Below are 20390 nucleotides of genomic sequence, written 5' to 3'. Positions count from 1 at the left end.
AGCGGACATCTTGACCTCTCCAAAACATCAGTTCTGTTTTGGCTTCTGACCCACAGGGGATTATTATAATTAAAAAAAGTGAAGTGAGTGCGTGCAAAGTTATGTATGCCATCATTCATGCTCCTGGGCTTCTTGCGTGATGTGGGTAAGTAGGGCAGTGTTATGTCAGGGACAGAAGATTCCGGAGCCCTGCTGGGATTCTATGTACCCATGTGTCATTCTGATGCTCCTCACATTTCAATTAATCCTGCATGCCAGGAGGAGCCGGCCGGCTCGGCCATCAGGAGAGACCTGATGCTGTGCTTTGACTTCTGGACACAATGTGCTGCTTATTTATTGAAGTGATTCTTGAGAAGTTTCTGTGCTGATTTTATTGTGACATAATCAGACTCAGGGAAGCGTATGAAAGAAATCTATGACACACAGATAGAGAAATTCAATGTTTTATTTTTGTTTTTTTTCTTCTTTTTCTGTCATCTATCTTTCATTTTTGAACATTAGTGTCCTTCCAAACACATCTGTGCAGGGTAAAAACCCAAACACACGTTCAGCTCTTTTCCATTTTTCTTGAAACTCGGCAAACACACATTACATGGGAGTACACTGGTGTACATAGAGGGCTCGGGGTCGGGGTGTACATACATAAAAAATCACATTCTAGAAATAGGTGGATGGTAAAGACAAAGGGACAGAAAATACATTAACAAAAATTATAATGGTGAAATATGAAATATAAAATAAAAATAATAATAATAATAATAATAATAGAATAAAATAAACCTTATAACATCATCCAAGAGAGAAAACTTTACATTTATACACAATGGCCAGTGGCAGGCACCTGAAAGCGAAACATTAAAACACAGATTGTACAAACCGAATGATACAGTGCAGGATTAGCACTTAGCATCCCGGTGTGATAAAACACTACAGTGGGACTAGGGCGCTACACAGAGGTGTCAATTGTCCAACAGACAGAGAGGCACCTTTTGAGAATTAAAAGAGTAAGTGACCCAATAATGGTCAATAATGGCAAACACCAGATAACATACATATATTTATATATGTACGAATAAGTGACCTTGTTATAATAAAAACGCCCATGTAATAAATCTGGGCCAATCAAATTTGGTGGCATGGAGAGCCAAACTCCATATGCCATGTGTGAACCACATAAGACACTTGAGTACCTTCCGCGCCTCCACAACTCTGCTCTACTGAGGTAGTATCAAGGTTTTTCTGAAACCGGATCTCTGAGAAAGAGTCCATCATGATATGTTTTTTTTATTTTTTTTACACAGACCATATTCCTGTGTCGGCAGCCACAACCAAACTGTGAAGAATCACTCGAGAATCAGTGTCAAGTGTGTCTTCACGCCTTCACTTGTGAGAAGATGAGTGGCAGATGTTCCTGATTCATGTACTTATTCGTATTCATATCTCGTCAATGGTGACGGAGCAAATTCAAAAAGCCCTCTCACTTTAATCGGGGACTTGAGCAGCTGACATCTAATCAGTTTGGTTTGTCCTATATATGGCCAGAACATGGGCACATTCAAATACCTTGTAAAACCTTTGTGTGTGTTTTGAAAAATAAAAAATAAAAAAAATAAACTGGAAGCATACATTTTTACAATAAACAGGTTAGGACTGTACAAGAACTCCAGCACGAACAAATGGACGACCTTTTTAACTTTGCTCCCTCTCTTTTACTCCTGTGTTTTCTTCTTTTTTGGTAGTTTTTGATTTTTCATTTTCTTCTTAAAATATATTTTAAATATTTGTAAATTTATATGTCACAGTAATATACAATCCAAGTGCTTGAACATGGCAAAGGGTGGGGTTGAGGAGGAAAGTGAATCAGAAATGGAAGAGATGTTTTTGTTTCCCTCTAAAATGGAACTCGTCGGGACTTGGTCCCCCAATGATGCTCATTGAGAAATATTAAGTGCCACCTATTGAGAGAGCTGAGACCACAGCAGTTTTAGAGTTCATCCCAGATTTAACTGGAGTCCTGCTGGCCTCAGGTCATCACTGCAGAGCAGGAGGAGAAACCTTCCTGTCTAGCTTTGAGCTTTTCAGACCATGAATCTCAGATTAAACTGAAAAGAGTTCCATCTCTCCCATTCTTTAATGAAAATACCTTGTCTGACCCAATAAGTGCTATTGAACGTCTCTGTCAGAAATAGAGAAGTATAGGGTCTGGACCAAACATGACACAGTGCATCCAAAATCACAGTCCAGGAACTAGTCAGTAATGTCTGTCCTCAGTTATGGGAGGATGAGTGATGGACTATTATACATTGGTGTTGAGTGTGGATTGGTTGAATAGTCTGGTAATGGTAGGAAGTCACAAGTGACTATCCCAGAGTTCTCCTCCTTCACTCGTGCCTCTTGCTCCTCCCTCCTCGGCCACCAGAGCTCTTCTTCCCTTTCTCCTCCGCCTCTCGACTGGGAGATTCCGTTGTGCTCACCATCTCCGGGAAGCCATTGTCTGCCTCTTGGCTACCGTTGGTGGCGGCTGGCCCTTGCGGGTGACCCATTTGGGCCAGGGCCAGGTATGGGTGCTGGGGCAGGGCAGGGCTCGGCGATGACGCCGAGGTGGGGTTGGGAGAGTTGGCGGAGGCGATGTCCAACTGGGCTTGCGCTCCACAGCTGGAAAACCCTCTGTACTTGAGTCGCAGCTTGTGAGGCAGGGCGGTGGTCCTCACCTCCGACTGACACTCCCCGTTCTGGCCTGCCGCGCTGGAGCAGGTGGGAGACAGGGTGGACTGGTGGGCTGTGGTCATGCACTGATATCCGCCCGTGTCGGAGGAGGACGAGGACGGAGACTCGTCGTCCGTGGAGCCCTCTCTGTCTGAGCTCCGGGGGTCTCCGTCACTGGAGGAAGTGTCTTTGCCTGAGGAGTTCTCAGGGTAGTGCGCCTCGGCCCTCGGGCCGCCTTCGTACGTTAACACTGGTGGCTCCTCGTCCTGGGTGTTGAGGTAGGATTGTTGGCGGTGGTACAGGTGGGTCTTGCCCTCCTCGCTGCTGGGGAGAAGGTTGGGGGCGAAGGTGTTTGGGTTGTGATCTTGGCTTTGATCCCCGTACTGCCCTTGAGTACTGCTCACTTGCTGATGATGCGTTTGCTGCCCCTGCTCGGAGACCCCTTCCATCTGGCTACTGCCGTACTCGCCATACGTCGGGGAGTCCAAAGACTTCCTCGCCAGTTGCTTGGCCACCTCCGTGATGGTCTCCAGGCTCTCCGCGTTGGCCCGGAGCTGAGCGGCGTGGTGGGCCTGGCTGTCCGGCTGCTGCTCCATCTCCTCGGCCCTCTGGCCGTCCGCTGAGTAGGAGCCGCTGCTGGAGCGGTACAGGATCACGCTCCTCTGGGCCGGAGGGGCCACTGCGTCCTGCTGCTCCATGTCCTGCGGGTGGTGGGAGTGCAGGCCGCTCAGGCCGTGATGGCCGTTGAACATGCCGTTGATGACGCTGGCCTCGAGTCTGCTGATGTCCATGCCCGTGCTCTCGTGCTTGACCTCGTAAGCGGCAGGCTCGGGGCTGTTGCGAGACGACCCGTCGGACATGTCGGACAGGGAGCCGCGGGGGGAGTACTTCAGGACCTGCCGGTCGCACCGGCTGGACTGCTCGGCCTCAGAAGAGTCAGAGTTCATCATCATCTGGGAGGCGCTGGAGTAGCCGCTGCTGGAAAAGTAGGGCTTGGCCGAGGGCGTGCTGGAGCCCGTGGACGTGCCGTTGTTGGCCAGCGCGTTGGCCACTGCGGCGGCGGCGGCGGCGGCTGAGGTGCTGATCTGCTGCGTCTTCTCCATGTAGGAGGCCGTGCTGATGAGGCCAAAGCGCAGCTTGAGCTGCAGGAGCTCCGTCTTCAGGCGCACGTTCTCCTCGTTGAGGGCCATCACGCGGTTCTCCAGCACCATGTCGTTGAGGCGGCGCTTCTCCCGGGAGCGCTTGGCCGCCTCGTTGTTCTTGCGCCGCTTCTCCCAGTAGGAGGCGTCCTTTTTCTCATCGGAGATGAACTCGCGCTTTCTTCTGCAAGTCATGTTCGGTTTGGGTTTGGCCCCGCGCCGGCCTGGGGTTGTTTCTGATGACGGTATACTGCTCTCACTGAACGTTGAAAATGTTTCTAAAGATTCCAAATTTTCACTGGTGTTTTGGACGTGTAGATTCAGGCTTTCCATTGTCTTGCAATATAGGCCAGTTGGGAATTGTAGCTCTCAGCTGGCATTGAAATAAACTTATATCTGGGGTGAATTGATCAGGTCTTGTGGTTGGTATTATTTTCTTCAAGGTAGGATCAATCAATTACTTTGAGGTCCTTATGTTCCTCTGGGGAGGAACCTCAATGATATGAGTGCTCCTTTTGGGTTCTTTTGTTACAGTTCAGTTCAGATTCTTCAAGTGTCCAAACTGGCCAAGAAGATGAGGAAGAGGTGGAACTCAACATAAACCTCCCTCATTTATCAAATCTTAAGAGTCCAAGCTTCGAAAACAAAGAGCTCTTCTCCCCTCAGGGTGAGCTGATGTGAATCCTCTTCCGTTTTCCCACCGCTACAACTGGGTCAAGTCAAGTCTGCAGGAATTCCTGGACTCCGGCTGAAGCAGGTTTCTGTTTGTTTGCAAATCTTGAGAGACGTGCTGTCAAGGCTGGTGACCTAAGGCTTCAGGTGTCTTCAACAGGAAGTAGGTCAGTGTGTCTGGATGAGGATTTTTCCACAGCTTATCAGTCTCCCGGGGCAACACCACCCTCTCGCTCACTAGGAGTAAGCCTGTAAACACAAAAAAAGGAGACAATCTGGTCATTATAAGAAATTATGCCGATGGCTTAAAAGTCAACAAGGACAACCACAGATCTCCTTTGGTGGTATCTATTAGTTACATGGTAAAACAAACAGTATATAACACTTTGTGTTATGTAAACTGTAAAGAGTTAAAGTCGTATCCCCATAAAACTTCAGTGCCGACATTAAAACAGAGCAAAATGCTATTATGAAAAAAAAAGACTGCTTGTGTAATAATCATGTACTGACAAAACAACTCTGAAAGGAAGACAATTAGTTGTTGAAGTAAGAGTAGTACTCTGTGTTTTACTTTTCATTCTGGTGTAGGGGCTTTAGAGGAATATAGGTCACCGGCGCCAGCACAGGGGAGAGAGAGGGAGGGCAGGGAATGTGCTGTGCTGCGCCACTCTTGTGTAAGACACCGCACTGTCACATAACCAGAGGCACCTGACCAAGCGCCAGAGCTGCAGCGCCAAGCAGAGGACAGCGAGAGAGAGAGAGAGAGAAAGGGTGAGAGAGAGAGAGAGAGACAGGGTGAGAGAGAGAGAGAGAGAGAGAAAGAGAGAGAGAGAAAGGGTGAGAGAGACTGAGAGAGAGAGAGAGAGAGAGAAAGGGTAGGACAGTAGGGCATCCCGGTGTCTCCTTTTTGGGATCTAAATCCTCCAACCCTCTATGCAGTCTATTCCTCTCCATAAAAAACTGAACGACGCCACTCTACCTATCACATTAAACTATTGCCCACTTCTGTCTGAGCTGGCCACTAGCTCAGTCCACTCTGTTGTAATATACTGACTCTAATTCACACTGCCCTTTGGATAGGACGCAGGCTGGCCTGTCTCTAACTTTTTTTCCAGTGTGATTTAACTCCAAGTCCTCCTGAGCACTCTGCAGCTGAAGCCAAGTACTAGTCCGTCTTGTTATGTCAGAGAGGTGTTACACAATCAGCACTCCCCTGGGGATCAATAAAGTATCTATCTATCTATCTATCTATCTATCTATCTATCTATCTCTCTATCTATCTATCTCTATCAGGGGCTGGGATCTCATTTCCACCTGGCAGCACTTGCCTTTCCATGGTTCAAGCACAAAATCCTTTGTGTCTTTCTATTATTAAAAGAAAATGAATCCATATATCTGAGTTAACTAAGACAAATTTCAATAAGGCTCTGTTATTTAACAACAGCCCCTCATTCAGACAGGGTTTTTTGGTATTATTTATGTAACTATTACACCAGAATGCAAACAGGTCAAAAAATAAAGCAATTCTGAAACATTTACCTAAATGAGAAATTATGATAAACATTATATCATATGATAAACATAAATTTAGACACCAAATATAAAATTCCTTTTCCATGACCACCATGTGCTCCAACCCTATACCTTTTTCTCTGTGTGTTAGTGTACGATAGAGATTCTGCTGTTTACCCCATAGTCCAGAATAGTCTTATCAGGACTATGTTCCCCTCAGCCTGGGAGTATGACACACAGTTACATAACCTCACAGACAGCCATGGCACATCTGTGTTGCCTTCCTTTTAATTCAGCCTATTCTTACCACCACAAAGCCTTCCTTTCTTCACTGAATGTGTTGTGTAGGGTGGGGTGGGGTGGGGGGCTGGGAAGAATAGGTTTTATTCCCATGCTCTGGAAAGCCTTTTAGTAACATAAGTAAGCATGGAAAGAGCTTCCTGTCTCATCACCGGCCTTCCAATCACAAATCTCTATTCAAGCTATTTGTGTTGTTTGTGCCTGTTTATTTTTACCAATCCACAACACAAGGGGAAGGATTTACACGTGAAGCCCACAAACGTGGGAAACAAAGCGCTGCGTTTGATGCCAGTTTCCACAGCAGTAAAGCAACATGGTACGAGGGAGAGAGAGAGAGAGAGGGAAAGTATGGCGCTATGTCCCACTGACCTAAAAACTAGGGCTGCACAGTAAACACTGCACTCAGTCTTGATGCTGCGCCGAAAACTAGGTCAGTGTTACTGCAAGAGAGGGAGCAGGCTAGGTGGAGAGAGAATTAGAGTGTGCTCTAAAAATAGAGGGAGTGAGGGAGAAAGAGAGAGAAAGAGCGGGAGGAGGGAGGGAGGGAGGGAGTGCGTGTGCGTGTGCGAAAGACAGAGGGGGTTGGGGAAAGAGTGGAGGTTTTCAATTGGTGGAGAGGGGAGGAATTTTACCAGCACTGCAGTGCTGGGGGAAAAAAACAAAGTCAAAGACGGAAAACGTCAGCAAGAGATATCGGATTCTACAAAGCGATGAATCATACCATCTATTAATCCCTGGACACAAACAACTGCTCTGTTTTATTTCCATTTTATGCCGTGATAAAAAAAATAATGAAAACGTACGTTAACGCTAGTGATGGTGTTAGTGGGGGGTGGGGTGCAACAGAGCTGACGTCACCTCATTGCCCAATTCAAGCTGTAAGCCAAAGACTCTGCAGTGTCTGAGATGCTCCGGCACATTGTGTGTCTCTGTGAACGGCCACGAGGCCAAGTTCACTGTTGTGTAACACCAAACGGCTAGAACTCACAGGCTTCGGACCTCAACGGCTTCCTAATTCAGACGAAGCACTATCAGCCCCATCACGTATCTTGAGTCATTTAGAATCACATTGACAAATTCTGGTGCAATAGCAATGTTCTCAGTTAACTAACCGACAAATTCTTCACACTTAAAAGAGAAGGCCATACCCATCGGAGTTCATTTTCATGAGCTCTTTATCAAGACCCCCTGAGTGCTTGACACAGACGAACAGATGCATTTCAGCATCTCTGGGCTATCAGGTGACACAGGCAAATGGAGGTGCCGTTGACTGCTGTTTGTTCTATAACCGTCTTCCCACAGCGTGATGCTTGGTCTGTGGAATGTCAGCTTGCCCTAGCAGACATGCTCAGCTCCCCTGCACGTGGCAGCGCTGCACTCCCCAGCAAGCTTTATCTTCTCAGAAAGGGGGACCGCAGTCCAGGAAAACCCAGGCTCGGGGCCAGTGAAAGTAACGCTCAGTTCTCCGTCAGTATACACAAACAGAGACCATTCCACATGTGTTGGCCCAGTCACAGGGTCGGGACCACAGGGTGTAACCTCTCTCCAGGCCAAGTAAGGGCACCAAATTAATTTAAGGTCAAACAAGATTCAATTGTGACTCCTATTACCGCTGACGCTCAAGCATAAATGCAGTAGAGTATGTAAGTATTTAAGAAGAAGTGTCAAACTGTCAACACATTCCCAAGCATCAAAACCAGCAAATGCAAAGCACTATAATTAAGATTCTATGAAGTCACTCTGCAATATTTATCAAACACAGTGCCAGACCAACCAGACTATATGATTTGAATTTTAATTAAAGGGGTTCTGCTACTTTCCCTCACTGGATGAAGTTGGTCAAAAAGTTTGTTCACATTCCTGACATGCTTATGCAAGGAGTGGCGAGTTATTTCCATTGGAGTTGTTCACCTTAACATATACATATACGGAGCTCTGCACGCAGTCACCTTCTTCACATTGCGTCCTCCATTTCTTTCCATAACTGATGTATCACGACATGAAGGCATACACTATAATTGGTTAGTAATCTTTGCTATAGGCCTGCATGTACAGGTGTGGCATCCGAGAGACAAGTTAAAAACTCTTGCCTAATACCTCATGGTGCTTACAGATTTGACCTACATTTTCAGACAAGTAGAGCTTACCCCCCCCCCCCCCCCCTCAAGCCTGCCCTCCTTCAGGCAAATAGTTGGAGCTGATTTGGGGTCCCAAACAGCTGCATGCATCATCTCCAAAACAGTTTCATGTTTATTATGCAACCCCTGGCAACCTTTCTGAATGTTAGTAAAATCAAATAAATACTTCTCAAACTTTTTTTAAGACTGCATGCTCTTTCTCTTAGCCTATCTGTCTCTTAAATATCTCTCAAATATTTTTGTACTCCAGAATGTGTGCAAAATGTTGCTCTTTAAACTGTGAAAAGGCATTTTTTTTTATGTAGTTGACTTTACTTGGAAATGAGAAAACAAGTTTTCATCACTATCAAATGATTATATGAATTTTGTCTCCTAAGAACTTAAGGTGAAATGTCTGTCAAGATCAAACCAAACATAGCCTACCCTTGTTAAAATGAATAGGACATACCAGATTCAAATGGTTTCCTACGTGTCTATGTAGTAGGCTAAACTTATGTTCTGCAACTCCCCTTCGCTCCGCTGAAATCAAATTGAAGTCCACAGTGACTCACCGCCACCGCACCCAAGTTTCGTATGCCCCACGCCAAAAGCATGCTAAGCAGAGCATTTTAACATCTATAAAGCAAGGATTACGGGCTGAATCCTCACCACGTTTAGAAGTCAAACGCCAAGTAAGACTGAAGCCGAAGGTCCGATGTGTGCCAGATAGTTTGTCAAATGCAACAAAATTACAACGGAGACTCAACCGCAACAATATCATATGAAACTTTTAAGAGAAGTGATGTGTGGTGAGGACAACGTGGTAAAGAGCAAATCATAGGGAGGCATGATGTACGTTTCCTTTCCTGGCCATAAGTTAACGGCTACATAGGGCTACACGTGACAAGCCGGGCAAGTGTCTCAAGGAAACCCATGGAATGTGTCCAGTTGTTTGACTTGCAACATAACACAAAACTCCCCGCCTTCAGGCCTGGCCAAACTCCCAGTAGGCTAGGTCCATGTCTCATAGTAAACTTTAAGCCAATTCAAAACTTAACAAAGACAAAGGTAGCCTAATTATCGACATAGACTACAAGTAAGATACATAATAATAACGAATATAATAATAATAATAATAAATAATAATAAAGTTGTATGATTATTTAGAACTAGGTCACAACCCTTTCCCAAAGGTTAGCTATAAGCCTAATGCAATTAAGCGGTCTAATATGGGTCAGTAGGTTACCGACATGAAGTAGGTTAGTAATGCAATTGGAGATGTAAAGAACAGGTTCCTTTCCAAATATGGACTTAGCTTCATCCTGCGACCATCAACCGTCAGCGGACCCCAACCCCCCTAAAATGTTTTTGATTTCGCAAGGAATTCTACCCCCACCCGCCGGAAAACGCGGCTGAAATGTGGGGGGAAATGCCTCGCCTTGACAATGAGCGATTTGCCAAGATTCAACAGCGCTCAATGAAATACTGTATAACAATATTTTATTAAACAAATAGACACCGACATTTGTCTACTTTCTATGTTGTGTATGAGATGCGCTTATGCTGACACAGGCTAAGACACGCTACGATTCTACTGTCTGAAATCAGTTGCCAAATGAACAATAACCTAGACACGCTGGCTTGTCTGTGTGCGCCGCAAGGTGATGCGATTTTTCACCTAATAGGCAAGGAACAGAAAGGATCAGATCATGCAAGCACAATGGATTGAAGTTTCGTTAATAATATAAAAACCCACCTGGGTGTAAATAGATGATTCCAAAGAAAATCCTTCAAGAAGAGTTTGCTCCAGAGTTGAAGTTGTTATATCCAACGATCTCATTCAGATTCCGGCTGGAAACGTTACACGCTGCGTGTTCCTCTCTCACCGGCTCAGTCAATGATGCTGGCTCTAGTGCTTGTCGTGTCTCCCAGTTTTGGTCTGAGTCCTCATGTTATGTCGGAGTCTTGCTCTAGTTTCCTACGCCTCTATCTCTCGGTCGTTGAATGTGTGTTAGTAGGTCAGTAGTTGCATAACAGAATGCTTTAGGTGCCTAGTCACGTTTTTGTTCTCTCTCCGCGCGCTCTCAGTTTGCCCCCACCGTTCGTCTTTACCCCTCCCTGTTGAAATGAGATGAGACGTGAGGAGGTAGTGTAGGGGAGAGGAGGAGAGACGGAGTTACGGAGTAGTAGGTATTAATGTTACGTCAGCTCCAGACATAGGGAAGGCTACTAGGGCACACGTTAGAGAATAGAACTAAATTGAGCATGAATGAGTTGAACCTAAACATAAACTCTAGATCATTAATATCGCTTTTGCGCACGCATATTCAGTAGACTAAGTAGATGGTGCATTATTGGCGTAGGTGACAGAGAACACATCTTGTGAAATTGGTTACATTATTTACAACAAAGTGCTTCCGATTTTCTGAAGCCACTACACCTTTCAAAACTAGTATTTGAACACTATGTTAGATAAACAACATGTGGGAACACAATATTTGGTTATTACGCAATAATGTAATCTAAGTCAGCACAGGACATTAATCATACAATATCTTGATGGAAATAGATAAACAAAATGTGGGGATACAATATTTGGTTATTACGCAATAATGTAATCTGTGTTCACAGGACATTAATCATGGAAATATGAAGCATTACGATATCAGTTTGTGATAAAAAAAAAGTAGCCTACTACACTTTTACATTTCATTTTTGGTAGCATATTCATTTTTTGACCTTGAGCAAAAATGTCTTCCATACAAAGTCAAGGGTAGAAAACAAAAGGTCCTCAGCCCTCCTTACAGCAATAAAGTTTTTTTTTTTTGTAAAAATATTGACATTATAGTGATATTTATTTTAACCATGTTTTCGTATAGCCTACTGTTGCTTTGGACAAAAGTGTCTGCCAAATACCATTTCCAAATCATAAAGATGCAGCTTAGAGGAGACTACTTTTTTTTAAATATATATATATATACACATATATTTTGTATCAGTAGCCATATCTCAGAATTTTGATTTAGTTTGTGGCTGATTCTCCTCTCTCTCTTTCTCCCTCTCTAGCTTGAGCTCTTTGGCTATCTCTCAGACATCACACAGAGGCCACTAGCTTTAGTTGTACCCCCTGCTGTTGTAGTCAGACCCCATTCTGAGCCATTCATAGACGGGGTGCATTTTCCGCTGTCAGTGGCCTCATATGGATCTATCACGTGACTGCACTCAAGACTGTGAATACCCATTTCTTCACACAGACATGGTTTCCTGTTACACAAGGAGAAGCCCTTTACTGGGAGACCAAATCCCAAACAAAACATAGGCAGTGATGTGAGAGGTTGAGGGAAAAATGAGAAGTGCACCATTGCACACCCAAACTCATAGACACAGACACACAAACACACCCCCTGTCTGTCTGTCTCTCTCCTTCCCCTTTTGTCTCCTTGCTGATGGACACAGCGCAGATTGAAAGCCTTGGCCTTGAACTTGGCCACCCCTCCCCCTCCCTCTTTCCCCCAACACTCCCTCCCCTGTCTGCATCTGCAAGGGTTCCCTTGGCAACCGTTGTGCTGCCTGCCTAGCAACTGCCCCCCTCTCCCTTCCTAGAGATGGGGGTGGAAATGGGGTAGTGGGGCACACAAAGGACCCAATGTGTGTTTATTTAACATGGATTATCATAGACACCACCAGCAGGACTGAAGGCAGCCTCTGCTGCTGTGCTGAGATGTTTAGGCAGGCCCTTGCATTGGGGTTCATTATTTAAGTAGGGAAGCCACACACTTTTCCAGAGGAATGCGCCTATCTGTATGCTTTAAGTACATTCACAAATGTTTATTTTGATTTTCTCAAAGGGACTTTGAGGGATTTTTTTTTGCAATTTAATGTTGGCTCTGAATGATGCAAAATGTACAGAAATGCATGTTTATTAGAGACAGAAAAAGTGAAATATAGTGACAAACATAAAATCACTCCACCCATTGTTTGTTTTCTGGAGAAAGGGGTCTCAATATGTACAGATATTTCAGCGCCCTCTAGTGTTTACTATTTGCAATTGGAAAGGCGTGTTGTGGAACAAAGGTGAAATTGCGGTGAAACGTCCAACGCGACAGAAGGGGAGAGCCGGGACAGTTGAAACACTTTTTAATTAAACGTAATTTACAAAGCGATCGTACCACACTGAAAGCTAAATATTTGGTCACTAGTATAACCTACATCTGTCCTCTGTCAAATACAGATGCATTTTCAGCTTTGAACAAAACCGTTCAGGAATTATTACAACAAAAGTGGGATGTGCGTAATGTTTCATTCGTCCCTCCTGGTCGGGACAGTTGAAACAACATATAGTCAGGGGGCCTATATGGTTTCTGTGGGTTTGAAATGTTAATTTTTGGAGAGTGGTTGGACTGTCTTTAGAGGTCATTGAACATGGAGAAAAATGATGTCTGATTTTTTTTTACCTGTTTCAACTCTCTATATAATTGTATATTTCACTGTAATTAACACCATACATTTCGCCTAAATCACTGGCTATGTTGAATAAAGTTCACAAAACAGTTATTTTCAACAGTATGATGTCAGTATTATGATTGTATGTCAAACAATTAGAGATAAGATCAATAACCAATCAGTTTCACCAAATACACATACTTGCTGAAAGATAGCAAAAACATAACAGAATCACAGATGAGACTTCGAACAACATTTAATTTATTTAGGCTACATATACACAACATATTAGATCTCACTTCCACAATTTGCTCATCAAAATCTACAACTAGTCTACTAGACCCTATTTCTACACACCTTCTTAAGACTGCTCTCCACTTCCTGGATAATGTTTTGCTCTTGATTATAAATAATTCAATGCTATCAGGGCATGTACCGCAGTCGTTTAAGACATCTGTTATTAAGCCCTCCCTCAAAACACCTAGCCTTGTATCAATACTGGTCCTTCTGGACCTCAGCGCTGCCTTTGACACCATAGACCATGACATACTACTTAGGCTTGAAAATTTGATAGGCATCAGACTCAGCACTCGCTTGGTTTAGATCATACTGTACCTTCTTAACCATCAACAATTTGTACAGGTCCATAATAAACCATCTACCCAGATTATGGTAAAATATGGAGTGCCTCAAGGCTCAGTACTGGGGCCCATGTTGTTTAACAGATGATACACAACTATACCTTTCCATAAAACCTGATGAATTAACCCCGTTAGCCAAACTTAACACATGTATAAGAGATATAAAGACATGGATGACGAATAATTTCCTGCTTTTGAACTCAGATAAAACAGAAGTCAAGGTTTTAGGTTCTAAAAATATGAGGGATATTCTATCCACATCACAGGCTACATATAGTGATCTTCCACTGACCTCATCCACAAGTGTTAAAAACCTAGGAGTTATAATTGACCAGGACCTATAACAAAATAATCATATAAAACAGATCACCAAAACTTAATTTGACCATTTAAGGAACATTTCAAAGGTAAGGAATTCCTTATCCTTACCAGATGCCGAGAAATTAATCCATGCTTTTGTCACCTCAGGGATAGACTATTGCAATGCTATTACGCTGGCTGTAATAATACCCAAAAGAGTTTACAGCTTATACAAAACACACACAAAAAATATGAACATATTTCCCACATCCTAGCATCTCTACACTGGCTACCTGTTAAAAGTCATTGACTTCAAAATATTACTTATATCTCTTGGTTGGTTGCCTGCATTGAAAGAGGACACCTCATGAAGACACTCTTTTGTCTGCTTCTGACAGAAGAAGCACTTATCTATGCTGGTAGCAGCTGCTGCTGAACAAGTGTACAAAGTCCCTCTAGATGGACTTGATGCAGTTGAAGGTGTTGCTGCAGGTTCAAAAGATGGTCTACCACGTCTTTTCTGAAGACACTGAGTTCACATGATTTCTAGTAGTAAATCTTGGCATGCTACAGATGCTCACTGTTCCAGGTGGATTTGTAGCAGTTCCTGTGCCAAACTGCTTTGTTCTGTTGTAAAATAACTGCACTGTAACATTGTAATGGTTGGCTGATCTGTGATCACCAATCTCCATACTCTCTCATGGACAAAAACAAGAAATTTGGCATATGTCTCTAGTGATGGGTCATTCTGTCACTGGATACATAGCCCAAAATCTGTTTCTTTTAGAATATGCCATCACCTGACTAACAGAAAGACACACCTCAGAATATAACCTAACTAGACTGTGCCACCATGAACTATGAAAATGTGCTTGCTCAAATGTAGAAGGCTAGGTCACTAATATCACCAACCATGAAGAACAGAGCACTATGTGCTTCAGGTTATTCGATATTCTAAATTCTATAATTGCCAGCTAAACAGCCAACTGTCACTGCTAGTGTCTCTTTCTCTTTCTCTCTCTTACACACACACACACTCACCTGTCTGTTTGTCTATCTGATCCTTTTACCCTTTCTTTTCTTCACACTTACATAGGCAACTGAAGGCCTTACAGACTTCAGCTGATACTAGCTATGTAAAAGTCTATTAAACTTGATTTTACAGAGATTTCTGCACTTTGTGCTCTGAATGGGTGTAGACAAGAACTGGCAGAGCAGGCTAGGCCTACACTCAAGCACACTAATAGGCATGAATTGATATTGAAGTATTATTTTTTTAAGCGGGCAATTTCGAGAATTTTAGGCACAATTTCTTGTTAAAGAGATCAATTATCAGCCTAAAAATGTTTTATAATGTTGTATTGTTTATGTGGTCCACTTTTGCACACTACCTTGTACAATATCTTTGCTTTTTGGCACCAAACCCTATGCTATAATACCAGCAATGTGAGGTTTATGGACAAAACAACAAATTGTACCTTTGATTTGGGTCCTTCAAAACCTTCAAAAAAAACGGAGACATGTTTTTTTCTATTTTTAACCCCTAGAACAAAGATATAATACTCTCCAAAAATTAACATGTGAATCCCACAAGCCCCCAAATTAGACACTATGCCCCCCTGGGACGAATGAAACATACAGTTTAAGCCATATAAACGTCCAACAACTTCGACATTTTACTAGGCCTACATATCATGAATGGTACTCCCAAAAGGTTTTATTTTAGATAGATTGTTGCAGGGCTATAGGCTAGGCTACGTCTTGCATGTCTGTTAACAACTCATTGCCATCATCGTGAAGCGTGTATGAAGCGGTTTTTGAAATATCATGCCCTGTGGATGATTTTGCCATGTTTATAGCTAGAACGGTAAGCTTTCCCATTTATGTCATGTTTATATTGTTGAAAATGTCGTTTCACTAGGTTTTTACGTGGGTTAGGCCACTGCACATCCAAATAGGCTTAACGACCCACCGGCCGTCTCCGGATAACAACTCGACCCCCCTGCCTGGTGGGCCCAAATGTATTTTCATCTTCCTAAAACTGTTTTTCCATGTCTCACCCCCATAAATGATTGTTTAAACACAGATATTTGTGCATTTAATTAAAATACATGGAGTTACAGCCTGGTCGGCCCGACACAGACATTATGTCTCTATAGCTTGTTTTGCTTTCCATGTAAACAAGCATGCGATATGAAAGTCTGGGATTGTGGAGAACACTAAATTATCTACTGAATAAGCATTAGGCTAAGTCGAACCTTTAAATGAAAAACAGTCATTGATAATCGAAAAAATGTAACCGCTAATGAAGTTTACTTTTGCGCATCAAAACTCGTTTATCGCCAGTAACTCTGTGATAAAATGACATAGCAGGAAGATATTTGGCTGATAGAAGGAGGTTAAAATGCTCTATGTTTTGACCGAAGGACGTCGGTCTATCATCATACACTCGGAGAAAACTGGATTGTTTCATTCGTCCCGACTCTCCCCTATAGGCTAAATATTGCACACATGGAGGAAAATAGAGCAACCACAGGAGATTTTTCGATAACAAAAGGTAATTCTGGTTTCTAGTCGTCTTCTCTTTGTCTCTGACTGGAGCTGAAACATTTCACTTGATCAGCAGGAGTAGGGTTGTGAATCGATAACCTTAACTGTGCAGCCTAAAATAGCTCTTGAAACGCTGACTTTGTGAATGGCTCTCCTTGCTCAACATTGGATGAGCAGGGAGTAAAAACCACCTAACTGTTGAAAGACAGTTTACTGTCATCAAACTAGCAAAATACCATAGCCTACTGTAGTTCAATGTTATAATTAAACCGAAGTGATTCAATAGGCTCCCTACTCCCTTAACACAATGTAGCCTAAATAGACTACCTTTAGGCTACTCTTAAATCAGTAGCCTATGACAGCAAAACTTAGGCTAAAAAGTCAAAGCTTTTTCATATCATAATGCATATCAATACGTTTATAGCCCTACTCATGACTACCTTAGAATCCATATTTTGTGATGTTTTTGCAATTACATACATAGTGATGCATCAACCTCAAAGGGAGGTTGTGAATAAAATAGGACAACCATTTCATATTTAACATTTATTTAAAACAAAATGCCACATGAAACAGTATCACAATTGTTAAATATATAGAAAAACAGTGCAGATAAATTACTTGTTTAGCAGTGTGAATGGGCTTGTATCCAAGCTATGTCTCACAAAAAGCTGATAAAGAAGATGATGTTGCTATGGATTCACCACTATGCATGAGAATAGGGTTCAGTGTTTCAAATTAACCTGTTCAGGCTGAGATTTGCCCAAATATTACATCTCAAGCTTTTTTAAATATTGATGAGGTTCATGCACATTGCACAAAAAGTAAACTGATATGAATTTTAAAGCAATTTAAAGTAATATTTTCTTCTATGGGCTTGCTGGCAATGAACCAAATATGTATTGAAGATACTGAAAAAGAAAATACTTCAGTAATATACTGATGTGACCATGTACAGATTCAGTAAGGCTTCAGTTTAATGTTGATGGCAACACAGAGTTTCATGGAATGCACAGTTATCGTGGTCAGTGAAATCACAGTGATGGAAACCAATACTGAGACCCCACCCAGGGGAACAGTTACAGTGCTCAGTACATCTGTTTACAACGTGAACGTGATTTACAGCTGATTACACAGTTATAGATACTTGTGGGCAGAGGGTCCAGGGTGAATTGAAACACAGTGCGAGAGTTCAGAGTGGAAATAAGGATGTCTGAGGACAGATGGGGTGTTGTGGTGTCGATGAAGTGCTCAGCTTTCCTGTCTGTTCCTTATTACTGTCCTGAGGTGCTCTTTGTGGCCACAGCGCCCTACACCCATAATGCTTCAGCTCAGCTTGGTGAGCAGCTGGTGGGAGAGGAGCTTCTTCAGCTGGGCCACCTCCATACTCAGGGAGCTGAGCTGCGCGCGCAGGCCGCTGTTATTCTGCTGCTGCTGCTGCTGGGAGTCTGTCTGTGGCTGTGGGGCTGTAGGGTGGTACCCGCTGGGGAAGAGACCTGGCTGAGGCTGCTCACAGGGGTAATGCTGCTGCTGCTGCTGCGGATGTTGCTGCCAGACTGCGTGCCCCTCGGATGCCCCGTAGCCGTACTGACCCTTTGGCTGCTCACCGACGGAGTCCCTGTGTGTGGTCGGCGCGGGGCCGGTCCAGGCGTCTCCCTGCGCCGTCTCCGGGCCCTCGCTGGCGCCGGGCATCTTGAAACGCAGCTTGTGCGGGAGGCTCTTCATGTACTCCGCTCCGCAGTCGCCCCGCCGGCCCGGCTCGCCGAGGCAGTGGCCCCCCGCCAGCACGTCTCCGTCGGGCACCGCCGGGGGGCAGGGCGGCGGCGGCTCGTAGCCCCGCTCCTCCCCGGCCGCGCGCGGCGACGCCTTGCTCGTGTCGCCGGAGCCGTGGTCGAAGAACACGGGGCTGCCGACGCTGGAGCTGCCGGGCGTGGAGAAGCCCGAGTCCTCGGCCGCACTGATGCTGTCGCGGGCCCCTCGCGTGCTGCAGGCGCCCATGTGCTGAGGGGCCAGGGCCTGGTGCTGGTGGTGGTGGTGCTGCTGCGTTGGGTAGTGATGGTAGTAACGTTGGGTGGTGGCGGGCGTCGTGGGAACTTGGGCACAGGGGGCGGCTGTGAGAGGCATGACGGGCCCGTCGCTGTGGTCCTTGACCAGTCCGAATCGGTACTTGAGTGCGAGGAGCTCGGCCCGCAGACGCGCGTTCTCCTCCAGCAACGCCATGACCCGGTTCTCCAGCACCATGTCGCTGACGCGGCGCTTCTCGCGCGAGCGCTTGGCCGCCTCGTTGTTCTTCTTGCGCTTGTCCCAGTAGCTGTCGTCTTTACTCTCGTCCGGGATGAACTCGCGCTTGCGCCGCAGGCTGTTGGGGCTTGGACTGTCTTTGCGCTTCAGCCCGGACGAGCGGCCCAGTAAGGAACGGACCAGCATGCTGCTGGACGTGAGGATGGACACGGCCTCCTCTGTAAAAGACAAAGCTCCCTCCACTTCCCCAGCTGATTCCAGCATGCCTCTACTCAAAGGAGAGGAGCAGTTCCCTCTAAGCTCTTGGAGCACACCACCCTGCTCTCCCATCACCGGTGGTCCGGTCAATGTCATATTCATGGATACAGCAACCTCTGTTTACTGCTGATGCGCCTTCTTTTTGACAATAGCTCCACCTAGTGACAGAAAATGTAAAAGACAGTGAGGGAGAGAGCTGGTCATTAAGATTTGTTTAGCCTAAAGATTATGTAAGATAACAACATAATGCTATGAAACAGCTTCACGTATTTCAGCTATCTGGTCTCATGGACTGGTAAGAAATATCAGAATAAATATAAGGAAACCCGTCTTTACGCGACAGTAATAGTAAAGTGAGAGCAGGCTATGAAGTTGAAGATTGCTTGCGCATGAAATTTACTTTTCCGGAGAAAGAACGAAAGACTTGTGTAGGCTATAAAGCTAAAACCCGCTCTGGGCTTTTTTTTTTTACTCAAGAGACAAGTGATTTATACAGTCAGTGACGAATGCGGGACGCCAATGTTAAGTGCAGACTTCGTTCAGCGAAGCGGTCCCACGTCTGTGCGTGAATTAGTCAGTTTACAACTCCTTTCTACAACATCAATGTTGCGCATTCACATGCAATTTAAACATTCGGGCAGGTAGTTTATAATTGGTCTAATCATAGTCTGACAATTAATGAAAATGGAGACACACGAATTGACCTAGAAGTGTCTTAGTGTAAGTGACATAACGAAAGTTTTAAATCTTGGGTAATGACAGTAGCTGAAAAGTCAATGTTACAGTAGCTCATATTTTAAATGCATTCCAAAATGCTACACCAAAGCCTCTCTTACCTTTAGAGATCCGTTGCCTTTATGGTGTTATTGTATTTACAACATCACGTTGTATTAGTTTTAAACTGTTGCGCATCAAGACAAAAATACGTATTAAAAGCTAACCTAAAAGTCCACGATCTGTAGATGACCGTTGTCAGCTGCTCTCTCAGTGCGACCGTACTGGTTTCTGCTAGTCGTGGGCTCTATCGCATCGCCAGGCTCTTTGTTTTATTCTTCCGGCAGGTTCAGTTAGGGTCGCACATTCACCTTATGCGAACTGGGCAAGAGCGAACACTGTTGGAGACAGCCTCGCAGTTCAAAAGCACCACCCAGTCACGGTAAAGCTCAAATCCTTTCCAGTAATTGCGTCACAAATTATTTTGTTTCACCCCTTCTTATCGGCTACAGTCGGTTTCGGCCAAAACAACCCACCGCATGAACTCCGACTAGCTTTTATATGTGTGAATGTAATTAACAAACTCTCCACAGCCGCATACACAGGATGTCATAGTCCTATAGGCATTTTTACTATTTTGAAATCTTCAACAGCCTAGCCCACGCCTGAATTCAGACACAGTGTCTGAACACTATCGTATTGCTGCAAATACGTGTGTTGTAGCTACAATGTGCATTATTATTACATTAGAGCAACAGTGTTATGATACCAGACATAGTAAGTCTGGACTTCGCTCG

At 44.3% G+C, this 20390-nt stretch overlaps 2 protein-coding genes across 2 annotated transcripts; both read right to left on the bottom strand.

Annotated features, from left to right (window-relative positions):
• Positions 1 to 427: 427 nt before the first annotated feature.
• nfil3-5 (nuclear factor, interleukin 3 regulated, member 5) lies at positions 428 to 10545 on the bottom strand. The gene is made up of 2 exons (XM_076294663.1): positions 10203 to 10545; positions 428 to 4766 (listed from the first exon to the last, which is right to left on the bottom strand). Exon 2 carries the CDS (start codon positions 4176 to 4178, stop codon positions 2382 to 2384), a length of 1797 nt encoding a protein of 598 aa, XP_076150778.1. The 5' UTR covers positions 4179 to 4766; positions 10203 to 10545; the 3' UTR covers positions 428 to 2381.
• A 6411-nt stretch (positions 10546 to 16956) lies between these two features.
• Positions 16957 to 19978, bottom strand: nfil3-3 (nuclear factor, interleukin 3 regulated, member 3). Its single transcript, XM_076276785.1, has 2 exons — positions 19716 to 19978; positions 16957 to 19037 (listed from the first exon to the last, which is right to left on the bottom strand). The coding sequence occupies exon 2, from the start codon at positions 18883 to 18885 to the stop codon at positions 17707 to 17709; it is 1179 nt and encodes a 392-aa protein (XP_076132900.1). The 5' UTR covers positions 18886 to 19037; positions 19716 to 19978; the 3' UTR covers positions 16957 to 17706.
• Positions 19979 to 20390: the final 412 nt, after the last annotated feature.

Source organism: Alosa pseudoharengus, unplaced genomic scaffold (genome assembly GCF_046254945.1).
Source record: "Alosa pseudoharengus isolate Yale_2024_CS ecotype anadromous, Long Island Sound unplaced genomic scaffold, YU_APseudo_1.1 YU_APseudo_1.1_scf_1, whole genome shotgun sequence".
In the NCBI taxonomy this organism is placed as follows: Eukaryota; Metazoa; Chordata; class Actinopteri; order Clupeiformes; family Clupeidae; genus Alosa; species Alosa pseudoharengus.
Note: the sequence above shows the minus strand (reverse complement) of the source record. Positions and strands in the feature narration are given on the sequence as shown.

Coding starts and splice junctions, on each gene's coding strand:
- nfil3-5 (XM_076294663.1), bottom strand. CDS start 4,178: ATGGAAAGCCTGAATCTACACGTCCAAAACACCAGTGAAAATTTGGAA.
- nfil3-3 (XM_076276785.1), bottom strand. CDS start 18,885: ATGCTGGAATCAGCTGGGGAAGTGGAGGGAGCTTTGTCTTTTACAGAG.